Source organism: Molothrus aeneus, chromosome 5 (assembly GCF_037042795.1).
Source record: "Molothrus aeneus isolate 106 chromosome 5, BPBGC_Maene_1.0, whole genome shotgun sequence".
Classification (NCBI taxonomy): Eukaryota; Metazoa; Chordata; class Aves; order Passeriformes; family Icteridae; genus Molothrus; species Molothrus aeneus.
This window is the reverse complement of record NC_089650.1, coordinates 23,804,430-23,826,735: the sequence shown is the minus strand read 5'-3', so window position 1 is coordinate 23,826,735 and position 22,306 is coordinate 23,804,430. Positions and strand designations below refer to the sequence as shown.

Here is a 22,306-nt window from a genome sequence, read left to right as displayed (position 1 = left end):
CATTTGGACTAAATATAACATTTAATCGGAAAAAAAAAAGTATCTGTTTTCCAGTTCAACCACTTCCATTGGTATAAATATTTTAATCCAGATTTGATTTCAGAAGAGTTCTTGGAGAGCTCCAACTTCTCCAAAGACAGAATTTTAGGATATATCTGTCTTGACTGGAGTTGGCCATGAATACACTGAAGTTGGAAATAAGAAGCTTCTTAATATCTAGCACAGAAATCAGTGATTCTAGTACAGATGACTTTGAAGAGCAACAGGCACAAAAGCAAGATATTTTGAAGATCTGTCTTGAAAGGAACTACATAAGGACTAGAATCTAACTTTTCTCCCTTTAAGGGGAATATTGTCATCGTTTCAGGGCACTGTGAGGTTCTCTTGCTCATTCTTTCCATGGCCTACAATACTCTTTCTGTGCTAGATGTAAAGGGGGATTATATCGTGCAAAACATCCTGAGAACTGGGAAACTTTATTTAACAATGGGAGCATTTGTCTAAGGCAAAAACTTACTTAAGAGAAGAAAATGCTTGCTGCCTAAGATTTGCTCAGCTATTAGGTTGTTATGGAAACACAACCCTCTTTTGTAAGGGAACCAACTCCACCAAAAGGATGCAGGGCTCACATTATGATACCTATGCCCTGTGTTCTCTAATGACAAGCTCTGAGTGGTTCCTTGTTTCTCACTCAACATACAGACCAATTACACTCTTTGGAGATAGTGTCCCCTTGAGTAATAGAGAGAACAAGAAGGGACATTTGATTAGCACTTTTATATCACCACTGAATCACAGAATATTCTGATAGCAATTCCTTGGAAGGGTCAACAAGATCACCAATGTCCAACTCATGGCCCTGCACAGAACAGCCCCAAGAATGACATCAGGTGCCAAAGTGTTGTTGAAACATTTCCTCAGCTCTGGCAGGCTGGTGCTGTGATGTCATGTCAGGTCCTGAAGCACTAGTAAGTTTTAATGGCCCTGATAAGCATTCTGAAGTTCTCCGTTCACATCCCTGCTGCTTAGAAAATTCAGCACTGATGGCAGGCAGGTAGTAATGATTTAGAATATGCACCACAATATCAAAAGCCTTCATGAACAGCCAGTTGTTTCAGAAACATTTGTGTTCAATTAGGCTAAATTTCATAGAGTATTTTCAGCTGGTTTAGACCAACTGTTACCCTGCCTCCTTTATTATGCTCTTCCACGCAACTAAGATGATTTTCTTGATCATTAAATATCTTTCGTAGAAAGTATTTAAGCCTGGGGAGTTAGACTGTAGGTCATGTGTTTAAGAGCACTATATCCTACTATCTCTGGTTTAAAAAGCATACTGAAATGAAATACAGCTCTATTAGCAGTCCTGCTTGAAGCAATACAAGTGTGAGTGGCTTTCAGAAAGGTTTGTGTCTGACCCTTCAGATCAACTGGAGTTTCAAAGTGGTGAAGCATCGATGACTAAAGCTACACTCTTGAACTTCTTTTCATTCAGACAATTTTTTATATCTGGCAGTGTGATGGTTCCTTCTTGTGGCCACTTTTCACTGATTTGCTTATAACTAGAAAATAACTGCACAAAACTGAAGGTATAAATTAATCAAGTTAGAAAATATGTATCTGGGATCTTAGTCTCAAACTGGAAAACTGAAGTGTGCAAATATTAAGGATTACTGAAGTCAAACAGAAACTGATGATCTGACAAATAGAACTTTATTTACCAAGCCAAGTATTTGATAATTTTGAAATTAAGTAGAAGACATATTTTAATGTTGATAAAAATGTTATCACAGCTAGGCTCTTTTTTCTATTCAGGTTTCTGGAGAAGAGACTCCTAGATATCTGTGTGAGACTGCTGACACAGTGTTATACAGCTGAGGTGATATGACACACTGACAAGTTTTCAGGTTCATTTTCCCTGTAATGACAGGAGAGGGATGCCAGGCTGAGAAAGCAAAAAAAAAAAAAAAATTAACCCTAATAGTGCAAAGAACTGGTCAGCTTGGGGACAGTTTGGTAGATTGTATTAATTTAATGTCAACTACTTTTTATTAATTTCCCTGTTGTGATTATGAGGCTATAAGAAGAAGGTATGATTAATTACAGATTTATTAACTGCCTGGGCTTCCTGAAGAGTCACTGGCATTTAAGCACAAACCAAGCAATTTTTTCAGATAACAAAAACGTCCTGACTAACAAAAGCAAGATTGCTTCAAAGTACACTTAGCTGGGCAAAGGAGCAGAATAGCTGCTATCTCTCTATGTTTCAGCTCCTTGCCTTGCGTTTGCCTGCTATAGGCTACTGGCATCACAACACATGTCTAAGGACAATTTTTATCCCTGATAGAATCCATACCTTTGATATAACTGGGTAGAGTAGTTGTACAAGAGCTATCTTTAAAATTACTGCCTTGGGAATTGCTGATTGTGCAGTGGCTGAGAGCTCAGCACAAGTGAAGCCCTATAGTATTCACCTTACTTCTCAGCTGGATTTTGCAGCCCACACTGAGTTCTGCATTGCCACAGCTCAGCTGTTTTTAGAGTTGAAGATGGCTCACTAAGGCATCCCTGACCTGCAGCCACAGTGAAGTAACATAATGAAACATAAGAGGTTCTTGAACTAGAATTCTCTTATCCAACGATGATTCTCATGCAGTTGGCACAGAGAAATGTCTCTTGTCCTTGAGATGCTTTATTAAAACCTTTGTTAATCTGCATAGACAGAACAAATTTCCCAAGGAAGGTGGTTGTATTTTTCTTCCACAAGTTATTTGGGACAGAGTTTGAAAAGTTCTATTTCCTGATGATACTCAAGGAGATCTAAAAATAGTTTAATTATTACTGGCCATCACTCACTATTATTGAAAATTTAACATGTGAACTGTCACCTGGTGTCACTCATAGGGAGTTTCTGCAGTAGAAATGATAAAATCAGACTCAAAGACATATAAATCTCCCTGCTGGGTAGGGACATGCACTTAACTACAACTAAAAAACCCTGATGTAGCTCAGATTTCATTCAATAACTCTCCTAAATAAAATGGATGACACTATGAGGTGCAAGGATGGATTGTGATACAGAATGTCTAAGCTACTAAGGGTACAAGTCTGTAAGGATCTTTAACATCAGAGCCCCAAAGCAGCCCCAATACCTAAATCAGTATTCTGGACTCTATATAAGTGACCAAAACCACACTAACTTCATGAACATCATTTTAAATTCATTTACACCTTCTCCAAGATGATTTGTTCCTATAATTCACAAAATTTCGTTACATCCCTAAAAGCAAAAGGAAAATTCTAATGCATGGCTTATGAACTAATAAAATTTCATTACTATTTTTCAAAGTTAAATATGTCATGTGAACTTTTTGAACAGAAGAGCAGTGTAAAAATTAAAATGAGTAGCAGAAATGCCTAGTTTAAGAAATATTGATACTGTTGGATACAGTACATATCCAACAGAACAATAGCCAACAGAAGAATGAGTCAGATTGATTAATGAATCACTATTTTATATTCATTTTATGAGATGGATCTATGAAATTTTAACCCCAAATTTATATTTTACTTAATGGAAAGAATGTTCTCAAAGAGCACAATATTTCAGACTATTCCTATCATGTGTTAACTACTAATTTAAAAAAAATGATGAGAAATAATTTCTGCCAAACTTATCCTATTACTCTTTTACAGAAAAAAAGAACAGTTTAACTTGGACTGAGACACACAGTCTTTATTACTCTTAAATCTGTGCTAATTAGAAGCAATTGCTTTAACTGTGAGCATAAACCAATAAATGTAACTGTTCCTCTTCCTATATAAACCTAATTTCTTGCAAACAGACATAAAAGTCACACAAAATAGGGTTTCAGAAGTAAAGATAACCAACTTTATGACTACTTTTAATTTCTTTCTATTCAGTTTTTCTCCCTGAAAACAAAGAAGCCTTTACCATTTGTTGCATGGAGTTCTCGTCCTCTGTGATTCCCTACCAGTTCAACAAGACGACTCAGGAGAACTACAGAGCAGTCTGTTTTTTCTCCCCAGAACCCTATATATCACATAATACAGAGATTTGAAACAGTATTCCCAAAGTTGGCATGTCTCAGTGACACAAAAACTGAGGGAAATTCAGGAAAAAAACCCATGCAGAATTAGATATTTATTTGAAATAAATGATCTATAATGATATGTAACTTATTCAAGCAATAATCCATACTACCTAAAGTGGCAGGATGACTTCGCATACAATTACACCTAGCACTAAATACCTTATAACCGAGATTTATTGCTAGATTTATTTATTATAAGATTTATTTCATTTGGTCCATTTCTAGTGTAAGATAAGAGCTAACATGATTCCAGATATGGCTTGCAAGCAAGGCCAGTTAGATAGCTTCTACATTTATAGCTTAAAATAAAACCACATTTTTCTATACAGCCGAATGTTCTTCCCAATAAAATGCCAAGAGGAAAATATCATAGTGGTATATGGAAAATTAACAGAAGGAATTACAGTACATTTGTATTGTCAACTCATTGATCTGTTAGATCTTCTAAATATCATGCACACCCTCATGAATGTCCTACAGCTTCCTTGGTTATACTCTAGGCCTCTGACACACACTATTTTAAACTTTATACAAAACATATTTACAGATTAAGACATAAAAATGTCCTTCATAGGATCTGTGTTTCTTGCTGATCTTAATGAATTTACTATGCCTAAGAAAAATTCTTATGTTCAGCAGACAGCACAATTCCAAAGCTGGTATTTTAACTAGTAAAAGCTCCATCTTGTTTTAAAACATGGGAAGATTTGCTGTTGAGCCCCATTATTAAGAAGACAGGTAATGAACTCCCCCTGTCAAATTATTGGGTATGTGTATGGTAGTCTTTCCACTACAATAAATATATTTATAGCAATTATTCAAGTAGAAGTGTGAAAAACAAAGATAATTTGCTATTTTCTTCCTCTACTGAAAAGCAACCCACAATATTGTCCTGCACAGACTAATTTTGTTTAAGACTATCAGAGCCAAAATCATCAAAGTCAGAAACAAGTAGTAGAAGCAAGTAGTCACGCTGATAGTCAAGTCAGATTCTGGTCCATTCTGTGCAACTATGCTACAAAGATGCTATCCTATTTTGTGCCACCTTTTAGACTGCTGCTAATAATTCAGGTTCCAGCAAGTCTTCTTTAGCCCAAATTTAAAAGAGAGGTAGGAACTACAATCCACTCCACCTTACCTTGCAAACCACAAAGCTGTATCTTGCTATCTGGCCCTCATACACTATGCCTGATACAGCTCTGGCACTCCTTCAATATTAGTTCAGCTGTAAAATCAAGAAGGTGCTTCCCCTCACACAGACCAGAGCAGTAGCACGATGTTAGTCAACAATCATCTGTCATCCTTGTACATTAGCCAAATCATGATTCCTAATCAAGATCACACAGGTCGGAAAGTCAATTGCCTGTTTCAAATAGGTCTCTGCTGCTGAGAACTGTCATTTGTCACAGCAGACTCTCAGTCCAATTACTTAGAGCAAAATTTCTATATTCTGAAATTCCTGTACCAGGCGGTGACTAATGAAGAGTTCAAAACAGGGTAATGGAAGAGATCATATAATTTTGGAGAACACATACACAATTCTTACAGATAATACGATACTTAGAGATAATATCTGACTTAGCATAATTCTATTAGTATTCTATTAATAATTCTATTCTATTAATTCTATTATTGCTTTGAACAGCAATGAGTTAAAATAGTTAAAAACTATGTATATATAACAATAGCAGCAGTATATAACACAAACAGCAGTCTGTCAAACTGTCATTTAATATTTAATATTCTCTTAATTCTCATTCACTATTTAATTTTCAAAAATGGATGAGGTATTCTTTCACATAACATGAAAATGCAGAGTACTTTGAATTTTGAAGTAGTTCCATAATGTTGTTGCTAAGGGGTACTTAGAAAAAAAAGAAACAGGTTGGTTAAAGGATTATTGCAAAAGGCTTGTCTACAAGAAACACTTTCTAATTTGGCTTTTTGAAACCTCATCTTTATCTAGGAAAGTATTTAAACATCTGCTTTGTTTTCACTTCTACAACATTTTGCTATTAATCTTAATTCGGATGTGAAGCTCTTATAGTGGCTAATGGAAGACTATAATCACACTGTGATAAACAGAGAACTGCATGCTTAAAAATATACACCTACATATTCTATAGATTAACCCTTACACCAATGACTGTGTAAAGGATTATTTGGTGATTTACCTGGTCTTGAGGAAGGAACTCTTGCTATCTCTAGGGAACAAGGCTTTTTGGTGACTGCTATGTCTATGGAATCACAAAGACTGCTGTCATTTTCTGAAGGAACTGCATCCAGAGGTACAGAAGGTATTGCTTCCAGTGCATAACCTCTCTTCTTTGAATAGGATTCCTGAAATGCAAAAATTTCAGTAGGTAAGAGAGGTATTTCTCAGATGACACAGGAAAAGGACTAGGCTCAATAACTCTGGCCAGCAGGGTTTAGAATTCAGCAAATTAAATACCACATTCTGCTGAAATCCAAACTGTAACAGACCAGAAGAATAACTTGCATGCTAGAAGAAAACATTTATTTCTTTAAATTTTCATATAATACAGTTCTTTTTCAGTTTACAGAAGAACTTCATTCATCAAACTTTTTATTTAATGAAAACTGGATTACTGCTTTTGCAATACCTGTTTTGCTAGCTTGTAATTCAGGGGATGTCTCATTTTCTTTTTTAATTGTATCTCATGAGGGCAACAATTACATTAACACTACAATTACATTCTCTTCAGGGATAGTTTTACAAAATATTTATATTACATATAAGAAAACTTAAAATACGCCTTGTACATATGGATGGCAGGATCCCAGGCTGTGAATGAAGATGAATTACTGCTCTACATTTGAGCAAAATAATGACAAAAGGTCCCATAACAGCAATCTGTACAGCAAATTCTACTGATTAGCAAATGTTGAGGGAGGAGGAAAAAAGGAATTAGAAGTTTTACTGGTACAGTAATCCAATCAAGCAGACTGTTTCTAGTTTCGACCATGAATAAGAAGATAACATCCTGTTTCAAAAGAGATTTATTTCTTTAATACCAGCAGAAAGCAATTGAAGGGGCAAAGACATATTTCCACATCTTTCTTACATTGGACATATGGATGTCTCTGAAAGTCAAGCATCAGACACAAATCAAATATGATATAATAAAAGGCAAAGGGCAGGAAAGCACCCTGACAGTTAGATATTATCATAGCCCTACTAAGAAAATGACTGAAGAACATGATGTCTAAAACAAAATGTGGAGTAACAATTTCTTCACCAAGAATTTATATTAGCTGAGGTAAGCTATAGCTGTAGGTAACAGTGCCTTTTTGGATAAATGATTTATACTGTTAGCATATAATTACATGACTCTTAGTTTTTTGGGGTTTTTCCTGGTCATTGTGGTCATTTTATCTTTATGTAAGTTCATAGTTTGGCAATAATTCAAGGCTTCTCGAAGAATAGGGTTAAGATGACACCAAGAGTAGCTTCACTTCAAAATTATTGATGACTTTGGTAGAGAAAGATTTAAATCACAGGTTAAACTAACAAATGAGAACTTGAAAATGAGCACTGGTAACAGCGATCAGGGAAAAAAATCGTACAAATAAAATAAATAGAATAAAGAGAATAATAAATAAATATAATAAGTAAATAATAAATTGAATACTAAGATGCATTTGTAATTTAAAAAAATTAGTATGTACGAGCAAACAATACAAAATTGTTGGTCAGCATTCAAAAAACATATCTAAATGAGGAATGAGATTGTATCTCTACCTGTTTCTACCTTTCAAGTTTATACCTAGTCAGATTATGAGCTCTCAGTATTAGTAATCTCACATATATAGACTAATAATAACCAGTTTCAGGTAGTAGACATTATAAGATTACAAAATTTGGCAAGTAGATTTCCTGCAGTTCCAAATGTAACTTTATTAACTTAAGCCATTTGATTCCTTAAATAAAGTTAATAGAAAATTACACAGACGCATCGAAGCAGCTGAAGAGAAGAAATCCTTCCAACCTTGAAAAAAAAGAGAATTTTTATCCTGTCCATTTAAGTCTGCTGTAAAAAGGCAGAGGCAAAAATTTATTTACCAAGGCAATGACTAAAACAGGAGACTTCAATCTAATCCTTGTACCCTTCAAGAAACATGCATTTAAGTCAGAATGCCAAAACCCTAATTATAGTAAATCTGCCTAGAGAAGCCCATGAAGAAATACTGCAGCCTTAAAATTGTCACAAAACACCCAAGGGAAATTCTGTTCAGTGCCTGAGTTCAGCTGCATTAAAAAAAAAAAATTAAAAGTTGATACACCAAACGTTAGAACAGACTTTGGATCATACCTTGTGTCACCCAACATTCTACCTGTAAAGGCAGCCAACAGTGCTGACCTAGAGAACAGTGAAACCAGCCTGAGATTAGGTCAAGCATGCAGTAACTGCTCCTCCTTCTGCAACACCTTGTGGGTCTCAGACTTCATAGTCAAAAGGGGCTGACTTTGTTTCACGTGTGTACCAAACCAACTTTCTAAAATTGCCTTCTCCAGTTGCCTTTAGAGCACATCCCCTTTCATGGTTTGCATGCCTCCATTTTGTTTTTAGCTATCTCACCAAGTTTGACATTGCTGTTTTATACTTTAGATGGCTATAAAGGGTTGTTCTTTACTTATCCTCTCCTTGTGATGTCACAGACATATGCACTTGCCATGTCCTCTCCTTTAGGGACTGAGAAATATTAGCCTACTCGCCCAGCTGTTCCAGGATTTTGACCATCTCTGTCACCCTTCGTCCTCTCAGTTTTCAATGATGTGACAGGGATGACATTTTCTCAGATTTCCTCATTCAAGATGAGGGCTCACCAAGCAGTCATACTGACATAATGATTTTTTTTGTACTCTACTCCTTTCCTAATTGCTCTTAACATTCAATTTGATTTTCTGAATGTTATTCAACATTCTGTAATTAACATTGCATGAATATAAATGTCAGAGAAGAATAAATAAAAATGATGGGATTACTCAGAAAATTGTCAGAATGTAAACTACCAGCAATTAAAGTCTTCCTAATTATCTCTCTAATAAATAAAATATAATAGTATGTCCAGCAAAAGTTAAATGAGTTAGAGCCAAAAAAGAATTTTTAATACTTTAGAAAGCCAGAAATTCTATCAACCCATTAAGTGAAGATGATATACCTTTATTAAAAAGTGCTTATGTACCAAAAAGAAAAAAGAAAATTTCTCATCACTGACATTGTAAAGTCTTTTGGTTGCTGCAAAATGTTCTCCATTTTGCTGGTCCTGAGCATTTTTAGAAATTTCTAAGATCTAAACTAATTCACCAACTTAAATGTGAGCAGATATCGCTCAGGTACGAAGCAATGTGATTCTGTTCTTTTCTTGCAAGCTCTCAACCAACTGCAACAAGTAACTACAGTCATTCTACATGCCCAAGTTATTATCAACTTCATAATAAAAAATTCCACTTTATCTTTAGGCCTGAAATCAAAATCAGAGAATCAAATTTTTGTTTTAAAAATAGAGATTATTCAATCTCAAATTTCTATTAACCACTCCAAATTGCTGAACATGAGACATATAACTGACTACCATCATCAAGGCACAATTTAACCTTATTTGAAATTATAACTTCACAAAAATAATGTTCTGGGCTTCTTGCACATTAAAATAAGTAGGGTTTTTTTGTGGAAAGGATAAAAATACATACACAATAGAAGTAAAAAAAAAACCTCAACATTGAGAGTGAGTGAGTCAATCTAGTGGGAAATCACTAGAGAACAGCCACCCATACTGATCAATGTAAATTAGATTTTTTGTCTTGTAGAAAGAAACAGTAATGTGACACTGAAGTTGCAGAGCACACGACAGGGACACACTACTACCCTTATTCATAGGCCTGCAGTCAGCTGGTTCTCCTCTGAGCATAAGTTTGAAAGTATAATACCTATGATACACTATCTGAAACCTGCACAGGGGTAAGAGATTGTTAATCAGTGGGAATTAAATTGTTCCTAAAATTATCTATTTCTGGCCATTGCAAAGGGTTATACAGAATTGTGAAAAAATGTGCCATAATATGACTAAATCTTCAAGAACTACATGATGTTGAGTTGGACCCTTTTTTTCCCACGTTTTTTCCTTGTTTCTGCCTTCTATATAGTCTTGCCTCCCTTTTAAGAATAAAACTGAATGATGTATGACTAAGGGCTGAGGTATATGCAAGTTTGCGTTTGTATGAGCTATGAATAGAATGGTAGAGGCTCAGGAGACACCTAATCTGAACTGACACTGACCAGAAGATAGAATTTGTACTTTACAGAATTTTTTAAATTCTGTCAATATCCTTTCCTATAAAAATCAAGTCACTTGACACTTTATTACTTCCCTGGAACACGGGACAACACACCAGGGTCACACATGACTCTCCTCTTAAAGTAGAAATAATCTGGGAAACACAGAAAGGAAGAATGCAATGTATCTGCCACCTTTAGAAATATCTTTCTCATTTATACAGATAGTGAAGAACAGCTATTAAATTCTGACATACCCCTTGAGATCCACGAGGGTATGATGCTGTCTCCTCTGGCTTGCTGAAGGCCAGAGGACCAGCATCTAGAATCCAGGTGGCTGCCCCTCTATCATAGTACGATCAATTCTGCCCAGCTGCTCCTTAGAAGAGTACTATGACATTTATTGATGAAACTTTGAGAGTTACTGATCTTATATGCTCCATCAACCCAAAGCTCCTGATTATCCTGTGAGCAATGAATATTGCATTTATCCCATGTATGTCATGTAATTATGGAATGGTTTGGGTTGGAAGGCACCTTTAAAGGTCATCTAGCCAAACCCCCTTGCTATGGGGAGGGGTATCTTAAACTAGACCAGGCTGCTCAGAGCCCCTGACCTTGAATGTTTCCAGGGATGAGCATCTACCTCCTCCCTGGGCAAACTACTCCAGTGATTCACCATCCTCACTGTAAAAAAAAATTTCCTTACATCTAGTCTGAGTGTACTTGCAGACTTGACATTTGTAAACAGACTGATATATAACCTTGTTGGATTGGGACACTTCACACTGAAATATTAATAAGTAACTGAAGGTTGCTGAGAGGAATCAAGAATTCAAGCAAGAAAGAAGTCCTGACCAGTGACTCAAGATAATTAGAACATTTTTCTGACATGCAGCAAGGTGGAAAGGGAAATGTGTGAACCTGAATGGCATTGCACAAGTTTGCCACAATAATGTACTAAGCAAAAACAACTGAAATTATTTCCTATGTCACAACAATCCAAAGTAGATGGTGAAATTTTTATTTTGACTGCCTTTCTAGTCAAAGATATCAGGAATAGTACTATAATTTATGGCTAGTAAAAACGCATTTATCTATTACTAATAATTTAACCAAAGCAAGTTTCATAGTATCACACAATTAGAATATTTTTTCATGAGTCAAACTATCATAAATGTTCATTGTTATGACAGCTAGAAACACTTGAATGTGTAATCTGTCATAGAACATATAATAAGGTTCATGATATACTACAGAATCTGGAAAATCACCCATAATCTCATTTAAAGGTAATGACACCAGAGGATCTACTCTGGTCTGCACAAATTATTTCTAGCACGGATTTTAAAAGAGTAGGGTCTTTTACTCTTTCAGCAAACATCTGAAATTGCAGGTTTGCAGTTGTAGGAATAATACATGTACAGAGTTAAGTGAAATACTTATTTCCCATCAACACCTGAAACAGCCTTTTTAAGTTTCAGAAAGCCTTCCACAGAGCTGAGAAAAATATCAGTTTTAAAAAGTGTGTTAGAATTGTTTTCCTTTTTAGTTAGAAATGTAAATATAATGTTTAGTTTTTCAGAAACCACTCAAAATTTAGATTTGCTTTTTCAAACTTTATGTATGAAAAATTGAGCCTTATTTATCTAACACCCCAAATACAGGTTTATTTTTCTCTTTTTCCAATGCATAATTTCAAAAATCCACCTTTCAAATTTAAAAGTTCATACAAAAGCTGTACAGACATAAATCCCTGAAAGCTAAAGGTTCCTACAATGCCTTACAACACAAAACTCACTAATATAGCCTAAACTATAAATGTGTGAAGACATGGGTAAATTGTGAGCATAATGAATGCAGTGCTAACCTCAGCAGCAGAAACATGTCACTATATTTTATGCAGTGTTTTCATAATTCTAACTGGCAGATATTCAGCATTTCAAATGAAGCTAGATTGTTGTAGTCATGTTACATGCTTTCCCATGCATTCAACACTCAGGCCATGGAAAAGAGCAGATGCTTCCTCTAATAAATAACTCACTGTGACAAAGAATATACTAAAAGTGTACATAATGTGGTTTATGCAAATGTTAGTGGTTGTGTTTGGTGATGTAGTGTAATACAATAACAGTTTTAATAAACAATTCTCAGTTTAGCTGAAAAAAACAATTATAAACAAGAAAGCAATTTCCAGTTTACATATCCTCCTTTTTTTTCTATTGTTTTCATGAAAGATATTTTTAAAAATTATGTCATGTTTGAATTTGAAGCTGTGGGAAAATGCCTCTTTAAAATAAAGGCTATTATATTAAAAAAAAAAGATAAAATGAGCTTAAACCTAAGCTCCATGGAAACAATACTTCTCTGCAAGATGCTTATGCTCTAATGCCTACGTTTTAAACATACACACACAGCTCCAACAGAAGCAGCAAATATGAAAACTAACTCCTCACATTGTAAGGGCAGTAACCATGTAAAATGTTAGATACTGAGAAACCTTATATGAAAGTCAATATTAGACAGCAAATGCAGACAAACAATTAATGCTCTATGTTAAGCAGACTCACATTTCTCACATTTTATAGCTTAATTTCTGTCAACTACTGTGCCATTAAATGAAAAATGTATGTGTTGCTGTGAAGGGGAGAAAAGAACTGAATGCACTTAAGTAAATCCTGAAGCAAAACACAACTGCTCTCTGAATAGCAACCTTACAGCTGTAAACTGATTTGATTGGAAAGCAGATAACTTCACTAAAATTATGGGAGACATTATGGGAGAAATCTTTGAAAAGAGAGATTTAACACCATGTTAACATGTGGTAATCCATTATCTATTACAAATAACCTATATCTTTTTAAAAATATTCTATATCTGCCCCTACATCTTTTTCTGAAGTAAATACTCAAAAATTTGCAAAATTTTTCAATTTTTCAATTCAAATTTTTTCAATTTTTCAATCAATCAAGTAATTGATATCACATATAATGAAATTGATAGAAGAGACAAATAAATATTCGCTACATCAGGAAAGACAATTTCCATGTTCAAAAGTTTTTGACAATGAAGAAAGAAAAATTTAAGTATGTTTGGTATCTAAGTTATTACTGCAATAGCATAAACCAAGACTCTCTTAGAAGAAATCTCTCCTACACATGCTCCCACAGTAAAATAGAAAGAACAAGAAAGTGTTTTTCAAAATACTAAAGTTATGGAGAGTTGTATTGTCAAAGCGAAAGAACTTTGCTGTGAATCATACTTTTATTTGTTACATAACTGAAAAGAAAAGTGAAATACAAAATTAACAGAAAAAAAAGTTTGAGATTGTTCTTTAAAGATCCCAGCAGCATGCAAAGTTTGCAAAAGTTAATACTTCCTAATTAAATAGTACAAAATAAACTTTGCAGATATTTCAGCAATGTGAAAACTAAGCCTAACAGTAAGAGACAGTTGGAGGGAAGTAAGCTACTGTAAGCTAGAAGTAATGCTTAAAAACAGTAAAACAAGTTATTCCATGGCAACAGGGGAAATATGCAGATTAGCAGTAAACACAAGTTAAGAGGATATTGCCTATATCTCCTATATTCCTAAATAACCCAGTGATTTTCTATTTCATACCATAGTTCAGAATAGTAGTTCTGAATGGGAACCTATGAACTCTGCTGTTTCCTGGCCGCAAGTGTGCCAAAGCCCACTAACATTCCTAACAAGGATTTTTAGTTCTATGGATACAAAAAGGTTGCTGTTCTATGGATACATTCCTCAGTGCTCTCTCTTCATATTGCCTATATTCTTGGCAATTTTATGAGGGCTGATGTGGCCATGTTGAATTTCAGCAGGTAAGATAAAAATATAAGTAATAATGTTCAATACATGAACATAATTACTTTATTCATCACTGAAGGAAAACCATTCCACTAAAAAACATGCTACTTCCATATGGCTCTTTAAACAAGAAATCCCACCTTTTTATGTCAAAGTTCTATTGCTTTAATTGTTGCTATGATGATGTCTTAATTCCTTGCAAATTCTCAGGCCTAGATATTGTGAAATGGAAACAGAATGTAAAGACTACATAAAATGAAATTAATGAAGATTATAAGGGAACCTAAATCACATTTTCAATAACATTTGAACTTAAAATTTTTTCTATAGGTTATCTGCAAGATTCCAGTTTGGAACAGTGACCACTCTGTCTATTTAACGGGTCTTGCGTCAGGTTTGCAGTCATACTAGCTGTAATGAATACTTTTATTACAGATACTCTCTGTTAATGTTGTTAATTCGTTCATATACAAACAAACTACTACGTCAAGAGTTTCCCAAAACCAAGATGGTAAAAAGTTCTCAGACAAGAACTTTTTCCCTAATAATTCTATTGCTCTAAGTTCTGATTCATTTATTTTCTTATATTTCATCAAATAATAACTCATCTTCAAAATAGCAATGTAAATGCTAGAAGTTAAAAACTCAAGTAATTTGCAAATTCAAGATCTTTTCAAATTTTCATTATTGAGAAAACAGTGTTGTTAAGTAAAAGAAATTTGCTACTTGGAATGCCGGGATGAAACCACCTAAAGCCAGACAACAGGAAACTCTTGGCAGTGGGTCTTTCTTCCTGGATCAAAAAATGACATTCTAGCCACTAAAAATCCAAACTGTGGAGTGTGAGGAGTTCTTCTTTGATCGTACAGTCCTGATGAGAAATAACTGTCTGTGGGAGAAAGATGTTAAGATTGCTATCCTTGAGAGGCACCTCAAAAATTGCTCAGGAACCTTACAATAGAACATTATTGCATTCAAAAGAGATTATAAAAAAGATACACTCGGTCTGTCCACTTCGCAAGTGGGTAGAAAGGACTGAAGGAAAGCCTTCTGCTTTGTCAGCTGTGTACCCTAAGTGCCCTGGTGTTTAACTTGCACATAAATTCAGCTCAAAAACTAGGCATGTGGTCAAAAACATCCCTAAATTCCTGTCTCACACTGGCTGGCTCACAGTGGCTTCCTGTTCAACAGAAAAGAGCAACCAGTCAAATACCTTCAGAGATGTTGACACTTTCATAATGATACAAGGAGCAAGAATATCCAGATGGGTTTCTGAAGGAACATTCTGCTGTCAATATTTATTTTTCACAATGCAAAACTACTAGCTCTATCAAACCAGTGTGAATAAGGGAGTATTTAATCACCTGCCTATATACAAACATATTACAACAATTCACTAAAAAGGCTTTATGTGTATATAGAACTGCTGTCTGTAGGTAGTATCTGCTAATCAGAAAAGCTAATTAGGGACAAACCTTTTGGTTTGCAAGTAGTTAGACTGTTGGGCTAAAACACTGTCTGAGAGTTATACACCAAATTTTGCTAAATTCAAAATTAGGTAGCTATAAATAAGACTTAGCATTGCCTAAAGGTTTTATTTTCTCTCTTTTTCTTCACAGTATAAAATATTGGGAAACAAAAACTACGACGTTATAAAACTATAGCATCTCCAAAAATAATAGTTGGCATGATACTGTCAATTTATTAATTTACCTCAGTGTCTTCACACTTACACCTTTTATCTCAAAAAAATGCAAAATGCCTGGTGGACTGTTCGTGTTATACAGAGACACATTTATAATAAGTTTTTTTTAAAAAAAGCTATCTCCACCTTTCACCAAAGGAACACAGCTATTCTCCATACTATTAGGAGCATTACTGCGACTTTTTTTATAGTAGATTTTATGAAAAAAAAACTGCTTATTGCTTCTGGAAAGTGAATAGAGCATCTGCATTCTACAGCAATACATATGATGAACATCCTAGGTAAAAAAACATGAAACATGAGATTCCCATTTTCTAGCAGAATTGCCTTTTTAAATGACCTTAAAGTAAAAAGAAGTATTTCACTATAATTGGCAGATCACATTTTCTATCCAAAGTAAATCCAAAATACGTTTTCATGAAAACATGAGACAATGTAGTCTTATATATTTCCCTTTGATGTCTTAAATAAAGTATCCCCCAAATTCAGTTTCATTTATTTATTTCATGAGTTCTTCTCAGCTACAGGTTGCTAGTAGTGAAAAAAATCATAACAATCAGTTTGGGATTTTAAGAAACTCTAAGTCTTCGACTAGTTTTGAATTTTGGTGAAAATATAAGGTATCTCTTTATAAAGTTCCATTTGTATGGAAATCCAAGTGGGGTTGAGCACATTAATGCTTATACTTAAGAAATCCATTGATTCAGGATCTATCCCATTTTTAGACTCAGTATAATGGATACCATCATTAAAGGTTGTCAGTAAATACAACCACCAGACATGACTTTAAACCCAAGCTATGCATTTCCTTTTGCACTGCAAGAGAGGATTCACAGTTAGATAGTATAAAGTTGTTCTTTTAAAAAGTCCAGCTGCCAGTCAGGTCTTTTCTTCAGAAAGAAATCAGGTCTATAAATTTTACAGACTTCTCATGGAGTCACTCTACAAAGACATGATTTTCTGTACTATAAAAACTGAAGTAAGAAAAAAAATATCCTTCATGGTTCCAGTATTAGCTTAGTTCTCAGATAAATTTTTAACATAATTAAAAACAAACAAACAGAAAACCCCATAGAAAATAGGTATTTATGCTCAAAAACAGTCCCAAAATGTCAAGTGTCTTTAAACAGCCCTTCACAGAAATACAACCTGACACAAAGCTTGACTGCATGGCTAATCAGTGTAACAAATCCATGTCACAATCCCCATGTCCAGATATCTCCACTCAACTGATATCTTAACTCCAGACACCTCAACACCAGCACTTTTGTGCATAAACTCTTCCTCCTGTTATGACATAGGAGTAACAAATATAGTGTATCTATGATGGCTTTTTTTCCCCCCCAAGAAACATTAATACTGAACAATTAGTAGCCCCATTTGGTCAGAATAACCAGGAAGATCAACATAAACTTTCAGGTTTTAATATACTGCTTTAATATTTTTGTTATGAAGCAGTTGAAGTCCAAACATTAAGTTTTTAACATTAAGTTGGAATTTCTTTCATGTACAAAACTAATTGTGATGTGCTACTGCTATCTATTCACTGGGCAATTCAAAATAATTTTCCATTTTCCCATAATTTGAGAAGCAGAACTGAAAGCAAAGACATTCCATGAAAGTGTGTCTTCTGGTTGCCACTAAATTTTAAACCACAAAACAATAAAATGCAATATAGTTCTACTATGTAAGATCTTCCCAGATTACAATTGTGACATGTTTCAGTTGGTATGTGACAGCGCTCAATTCAACAGTAATTTCTACATGAATTTGAATACCATTAATAGGAATTAAATTTAATCTTGTAAACCACTATAGTCATTAATATTTCAGATTATTTCTGACATACATCAATAGTTCCAGTACATTTTGACACTTCCCTCCTTTCTTTCTCATCCTGTTTAATTTTGCTGTTTCATGATCACACCAAGAGATAACACATTCCAGCAGTGACCAGATTTACACAGTTCTGGACAGGGATAAAAACCAGTAATTTACAAACTGCAGAGGCAGTCCTAAGCTTTTAAAGAAATAAACTCATCTGAGGTCCCATAGCCTTACAGAGGATTATAGAACATAGGTGTTAGCAACAATGTGAAAGAGATCTCTGGAAGTCATCTTTTCCAAACTTGCAGTTGAAGCATAGCTTGAGAGCTTGACCAGTCAATTCTGAAAATACCCAAGGATAAACAGACTATAACTTCTCTGGTTATACTACACACCTGTGTAGTGGTGTGTAGATTATACAACTAGCACAGTAAAAATGCTTTTGCAACAAGACACTTGCAAATTTACACGGGCTACTCCAAATTTACACTGGAAATTCAGAAGCTACATATGCAATACATACCACATGCAAGAATAAAACATTCAGCTTCATTCCTTAAAACACAATCAGAAAATGTAGCATAGCCCCAAAATAAACCACAATTTTTTCAGTATACTTATTTCCTATCACTGTTCATCAGGGTATAATCATCACCTGCTGGTTCTTTCTAGGCAGAATACATATTGCACTTTTCAGTAGCTCCTTCACTGTGTGGGTGGTGTGTTCCTGAAATTACTAATAAGACTTAAACTTACTGCAAAAGAGACAACATTGCAAATCAAGAGTTTGACAGAAATATTTTTATGGGTAGTAGAGCTTTCCATATTACTCCCATTTATTTAAATTTATAATCTAATCTACTAAATTAGGAAGAAAAAATATTTTTCACTGAAGGTCAGAAACTATAGGAAAGTATTACAGATAATATAACAATCTTAGTCTGGCTATCCATACTCAGGCATATTTTAGGTCAAAGCTTTCCCTACTTTGTCTATATCATCACTAAATAAGGAGACAGGTTTCCTCCCCTGTAACATAGAAATTAGATAATGCCACAATACTGTCTGTTTCTAATTTTGGAGAACTTCAGCACTAAGTAAAATGAGCCAAATCTGCTTCTTTACCAGTCTAGTTTGAAATTTGCTTCCACTGAATGTACTGAAAGGTCAAGTTATTAATGGCTTGAAACACCAAGATGAAATATTTTAGCCATTATTGTTTAATTAAAAACATGTTCTTTGATTTTGCCTGTTTTTATTAAAAAAAGAGAAGAAATACTTCCTCTTTTATACTACCTTCCCTGCACCAGAGCAGTTTAAAAATTACTTGAACATTCATCACACTGACCTTAAAATCTAAGAAAATTTTTGAGGCAACTGAAGATAGAAGGAGTTCAAACCAAAAGAATATGTTAAAATGAAAAGAAATAATGCCAAATAAAATTCCCAATATTAAAATTCTTCAGAAAGAGATAACAAAGACCCATGCTGCCTCTCTCCAGAGAGTGTCAGTATGGAGGGTTTTTTAGTAGCAGATTTGATCTCTATGTGAAAACTGAGTTAGTGCATTACTAAAATACTCCATTCATCTCTCATGTATCCTGAGCTGACTTTGAAAATGTAAAAATAATTGTAACATAATGATTTTCAATGTCAGGATTTCTACAGAACAACCTTAACTAGCTTCTACAATACAAACAGCATGCAAAAATCCCTTCCCATCAAAAATTACTTTTTAAAATTTACTAAAAGAAGTACAGACAGGCAGAATGACCTTCTGGAAGGCAGACATGAAATAAATAACCCTATTAACAGATGCATCAAATTCCAAACTTTAAATATTCCCACCATAGCCTGTACTGATGAAGAAACTATTACATACAATTCTCATCTCCTACAAATGTAGTTAAGGAGTCCACTTTTTCTACCCTCCCTCTAAATAAAAAGGCTTTTTGGGGGGAATGTCTCTCTTCCACAGGAGAACCCTTGATAAAGTTGCTGGAATTCCTAGCTCTAGGAATCCTAGAAATATATAAGCAGAATGTTGATCAGTCTTAAAGGGAAATGTCAAGGTCTCCCAGAATTTCATTCCCTCTTGAAAGATGAAAAGTTGACACTAAGCTAGAAACACAGCATTTAAATATTTAAGTAAATTTGCCGGATATTTTTGTGAAGAGCCATGCTTCCCAGCGACTGGCAACACGAAGATTTATACTTACAGCTTTTGAATCAAAGTTCAATTTTTCCATAGCAACTGCACTGCTCTCTTTACAGACATTATTTTCATTTTGTAACAGAGGTGTAACAAATGAGGGTGTTCCTTGCTGTCATCATGTCAAACACATGGAATCACTGTCAGGATTTTTAAGTTGTACATACAACACAATTCAAGTCACAGTCCAGTCAAGCTGACCCAGCAGCATCTTAAATGGGACAGAGCTAAACCTGCCTTATCTCACAATTATTTTATATCATAATTAGAAAAATATGCTGGCATGACTGTCAAGATTAAGGTGTGTGAACTGCTTGCTTTAAACTGATAATACTGAAGGGATCATATAGAACTCTGCAGCACTCATCTCTTTGACATTGCAGACTGCCCTCTATTTATCTCTGTACATCAGGCCCTGTTTGCCCCTTAGCAAAGAAATATTCAAGGTATGCTATACATGAAAAAGAAAATGGAATTATATACATACATTCAGAGTATGCTGCTCTATTCTCAAGAAAATGTGAATATGTATGTGGGTACTGAATTTTTGAATTTAAACCAAAGATTAACTCCAGAACAAAGCAACAGCCCAAATTAATCCTAAATCATAACCTACAAATGGAAAACACTCTTTGCTAAAATAAAAAGACAATCAGTCTGTCTCAATTCCAGACTCCAAAAATCCAGCTGCATATTCTAAACCCCTGAAATTTTTACAAGGCACAAAGATTTTTCCATAAAGCTCTTCACCAATTTTGAGACTGTAAAAGAGTTGATTGTTCTGAGAACACCTGTATTACTGCTATGCTAGGTCTTAAGTAACATTTTATGCAGAACATTCTATAATAGCCTTTCTAAAATGACACTTCCCAGCACAATAGAGACAGCAATAACACACTGCATGCCAGAAGTACCTCCAGACAAGCTTTTTTCCCTAACTGCAAAAAAGAAACCATGTTTGTCAAGGAGATGACTGCCCTCTCCTTTGGCATACTGAAAACTGTTAGCTCACTAGGTCACAGATGGACATTTTCATAATCTCACCTAAAACTCAATTTCATGTTATCATTGCGTGTCTGACTGTGTATATAAAGCAAGAATCAATCTTTATGTTTGTTCACCTTTGATGTGCAAACACACTATATTTATATGATTGTAAAATCTATTTTTAACTAAAGGAGAAGTGTAAAATGAACTTGTTTGAGTCCAAGAGTAATTGATAGAGACTTTTCCCTATTTTTGGATCTTTAGGAGAGTACAAATTTTAAGATACCATATCAAATACTCTTATCTCACTGTTTCTTCATGATGAAATCTGCACTTTCTGATATGTTAGTGCTCTGACGTATCAGAAACATATTTTTGTACTTTCACCTAAAAAATGCTATTGCACACAATATATAATTTGTTAGACCAATTCCAGATACTGTTCTTAATCCAGAAACTTACATATATACTTTGTGTTTTCAATCCCTTAGAACAAGATGTTCTCTGCTACTTTCTGAAGTAAATGTGAAAGATCCAACAGATTAGCTAACAGCTTGAAAGACTGCATGCACTGATGGCAACAATTTATAAAAAACAAAGTCACGGCCTTTTAGTCTGGAGGTTTTTCACTACCTAAATTTTTCCTTTCTCCCATAAAAAGAAATCAACAAAAGACCAAAACTATCTCTGTCGTTAATTTTTATGGATAGAAGCAATCTAGAAAGGCAGCGTGTCATATCATAAATGAAAGCATAAGAAATATACTCTTTTTTGTATTTATAATTAAAAATCTTATTGTTCTCAGAGCAAGAAGGATGAGATATCATAAGTCTGAGATTAAAATATAAGTACAATGAATAACACTCATTCAGGAATCACTATCTTAAAATTTACATCATAGTTGGAATGACTCTCTCTATAAATAGGAAAGACATACCAACCAACCAACCACACTTGATTACACATTTCAAATGCATGCCTCAATTTTATAGCACCATTTATGTATACCTTACCTAAAGAACAAACAAGGAAAACAAAAATATTTTCTAAAATTAGGAAATAAAAATGGCAAGTATATTCATCATAGGCAAGTTTAACAATAATTAAAGCACAGGTGATATTTAAATAAGAAAAGTTCAATTTAAGAAATATGTTTTGAAACAAATCTTTAAAAATGAGGAATTAGTAACTAGTACTCCGATTGTAAATCAGGATGATTCCGACAATGCCCCACTTTGCCAAATGTCTAAAATGATGGATAGTATGAAGTAGGAAACAGCTTCTGAAAGGGGAAAGGAATATAAAGGCTCCTTATCAAGAGACAGGGCAGTGT

At 34.4% G+C, this 22,306-nt stretch overlaps 1 protein-coding gene across 2 annotated transcripts in view; it reads right to left on the bottom strand.

Moving 5' to 3' along the window:
* The window catches only part of ANKS1B (ankyrin repeat and sterile alpha motif domain containing 1B), a 408,607-nt gene that overhangs the window by 285,255 nt on the left and 101,046 nt on the right, over window positions 1–22,306 (bottom strand). For both annotated transcript variants that reach the window (XM_066549544.1, XM_066549545.1), the window contains exon 10: window positions 6,290–6,455. In XM_066549544.1, coding sequence (XP_066405641.1) covers window positions 6,290–6,455 — 166 coding nt within the window. The remainder of the gene's footprint in view (window positions 1–6,289; window positions 6,456–22,306) is intronic.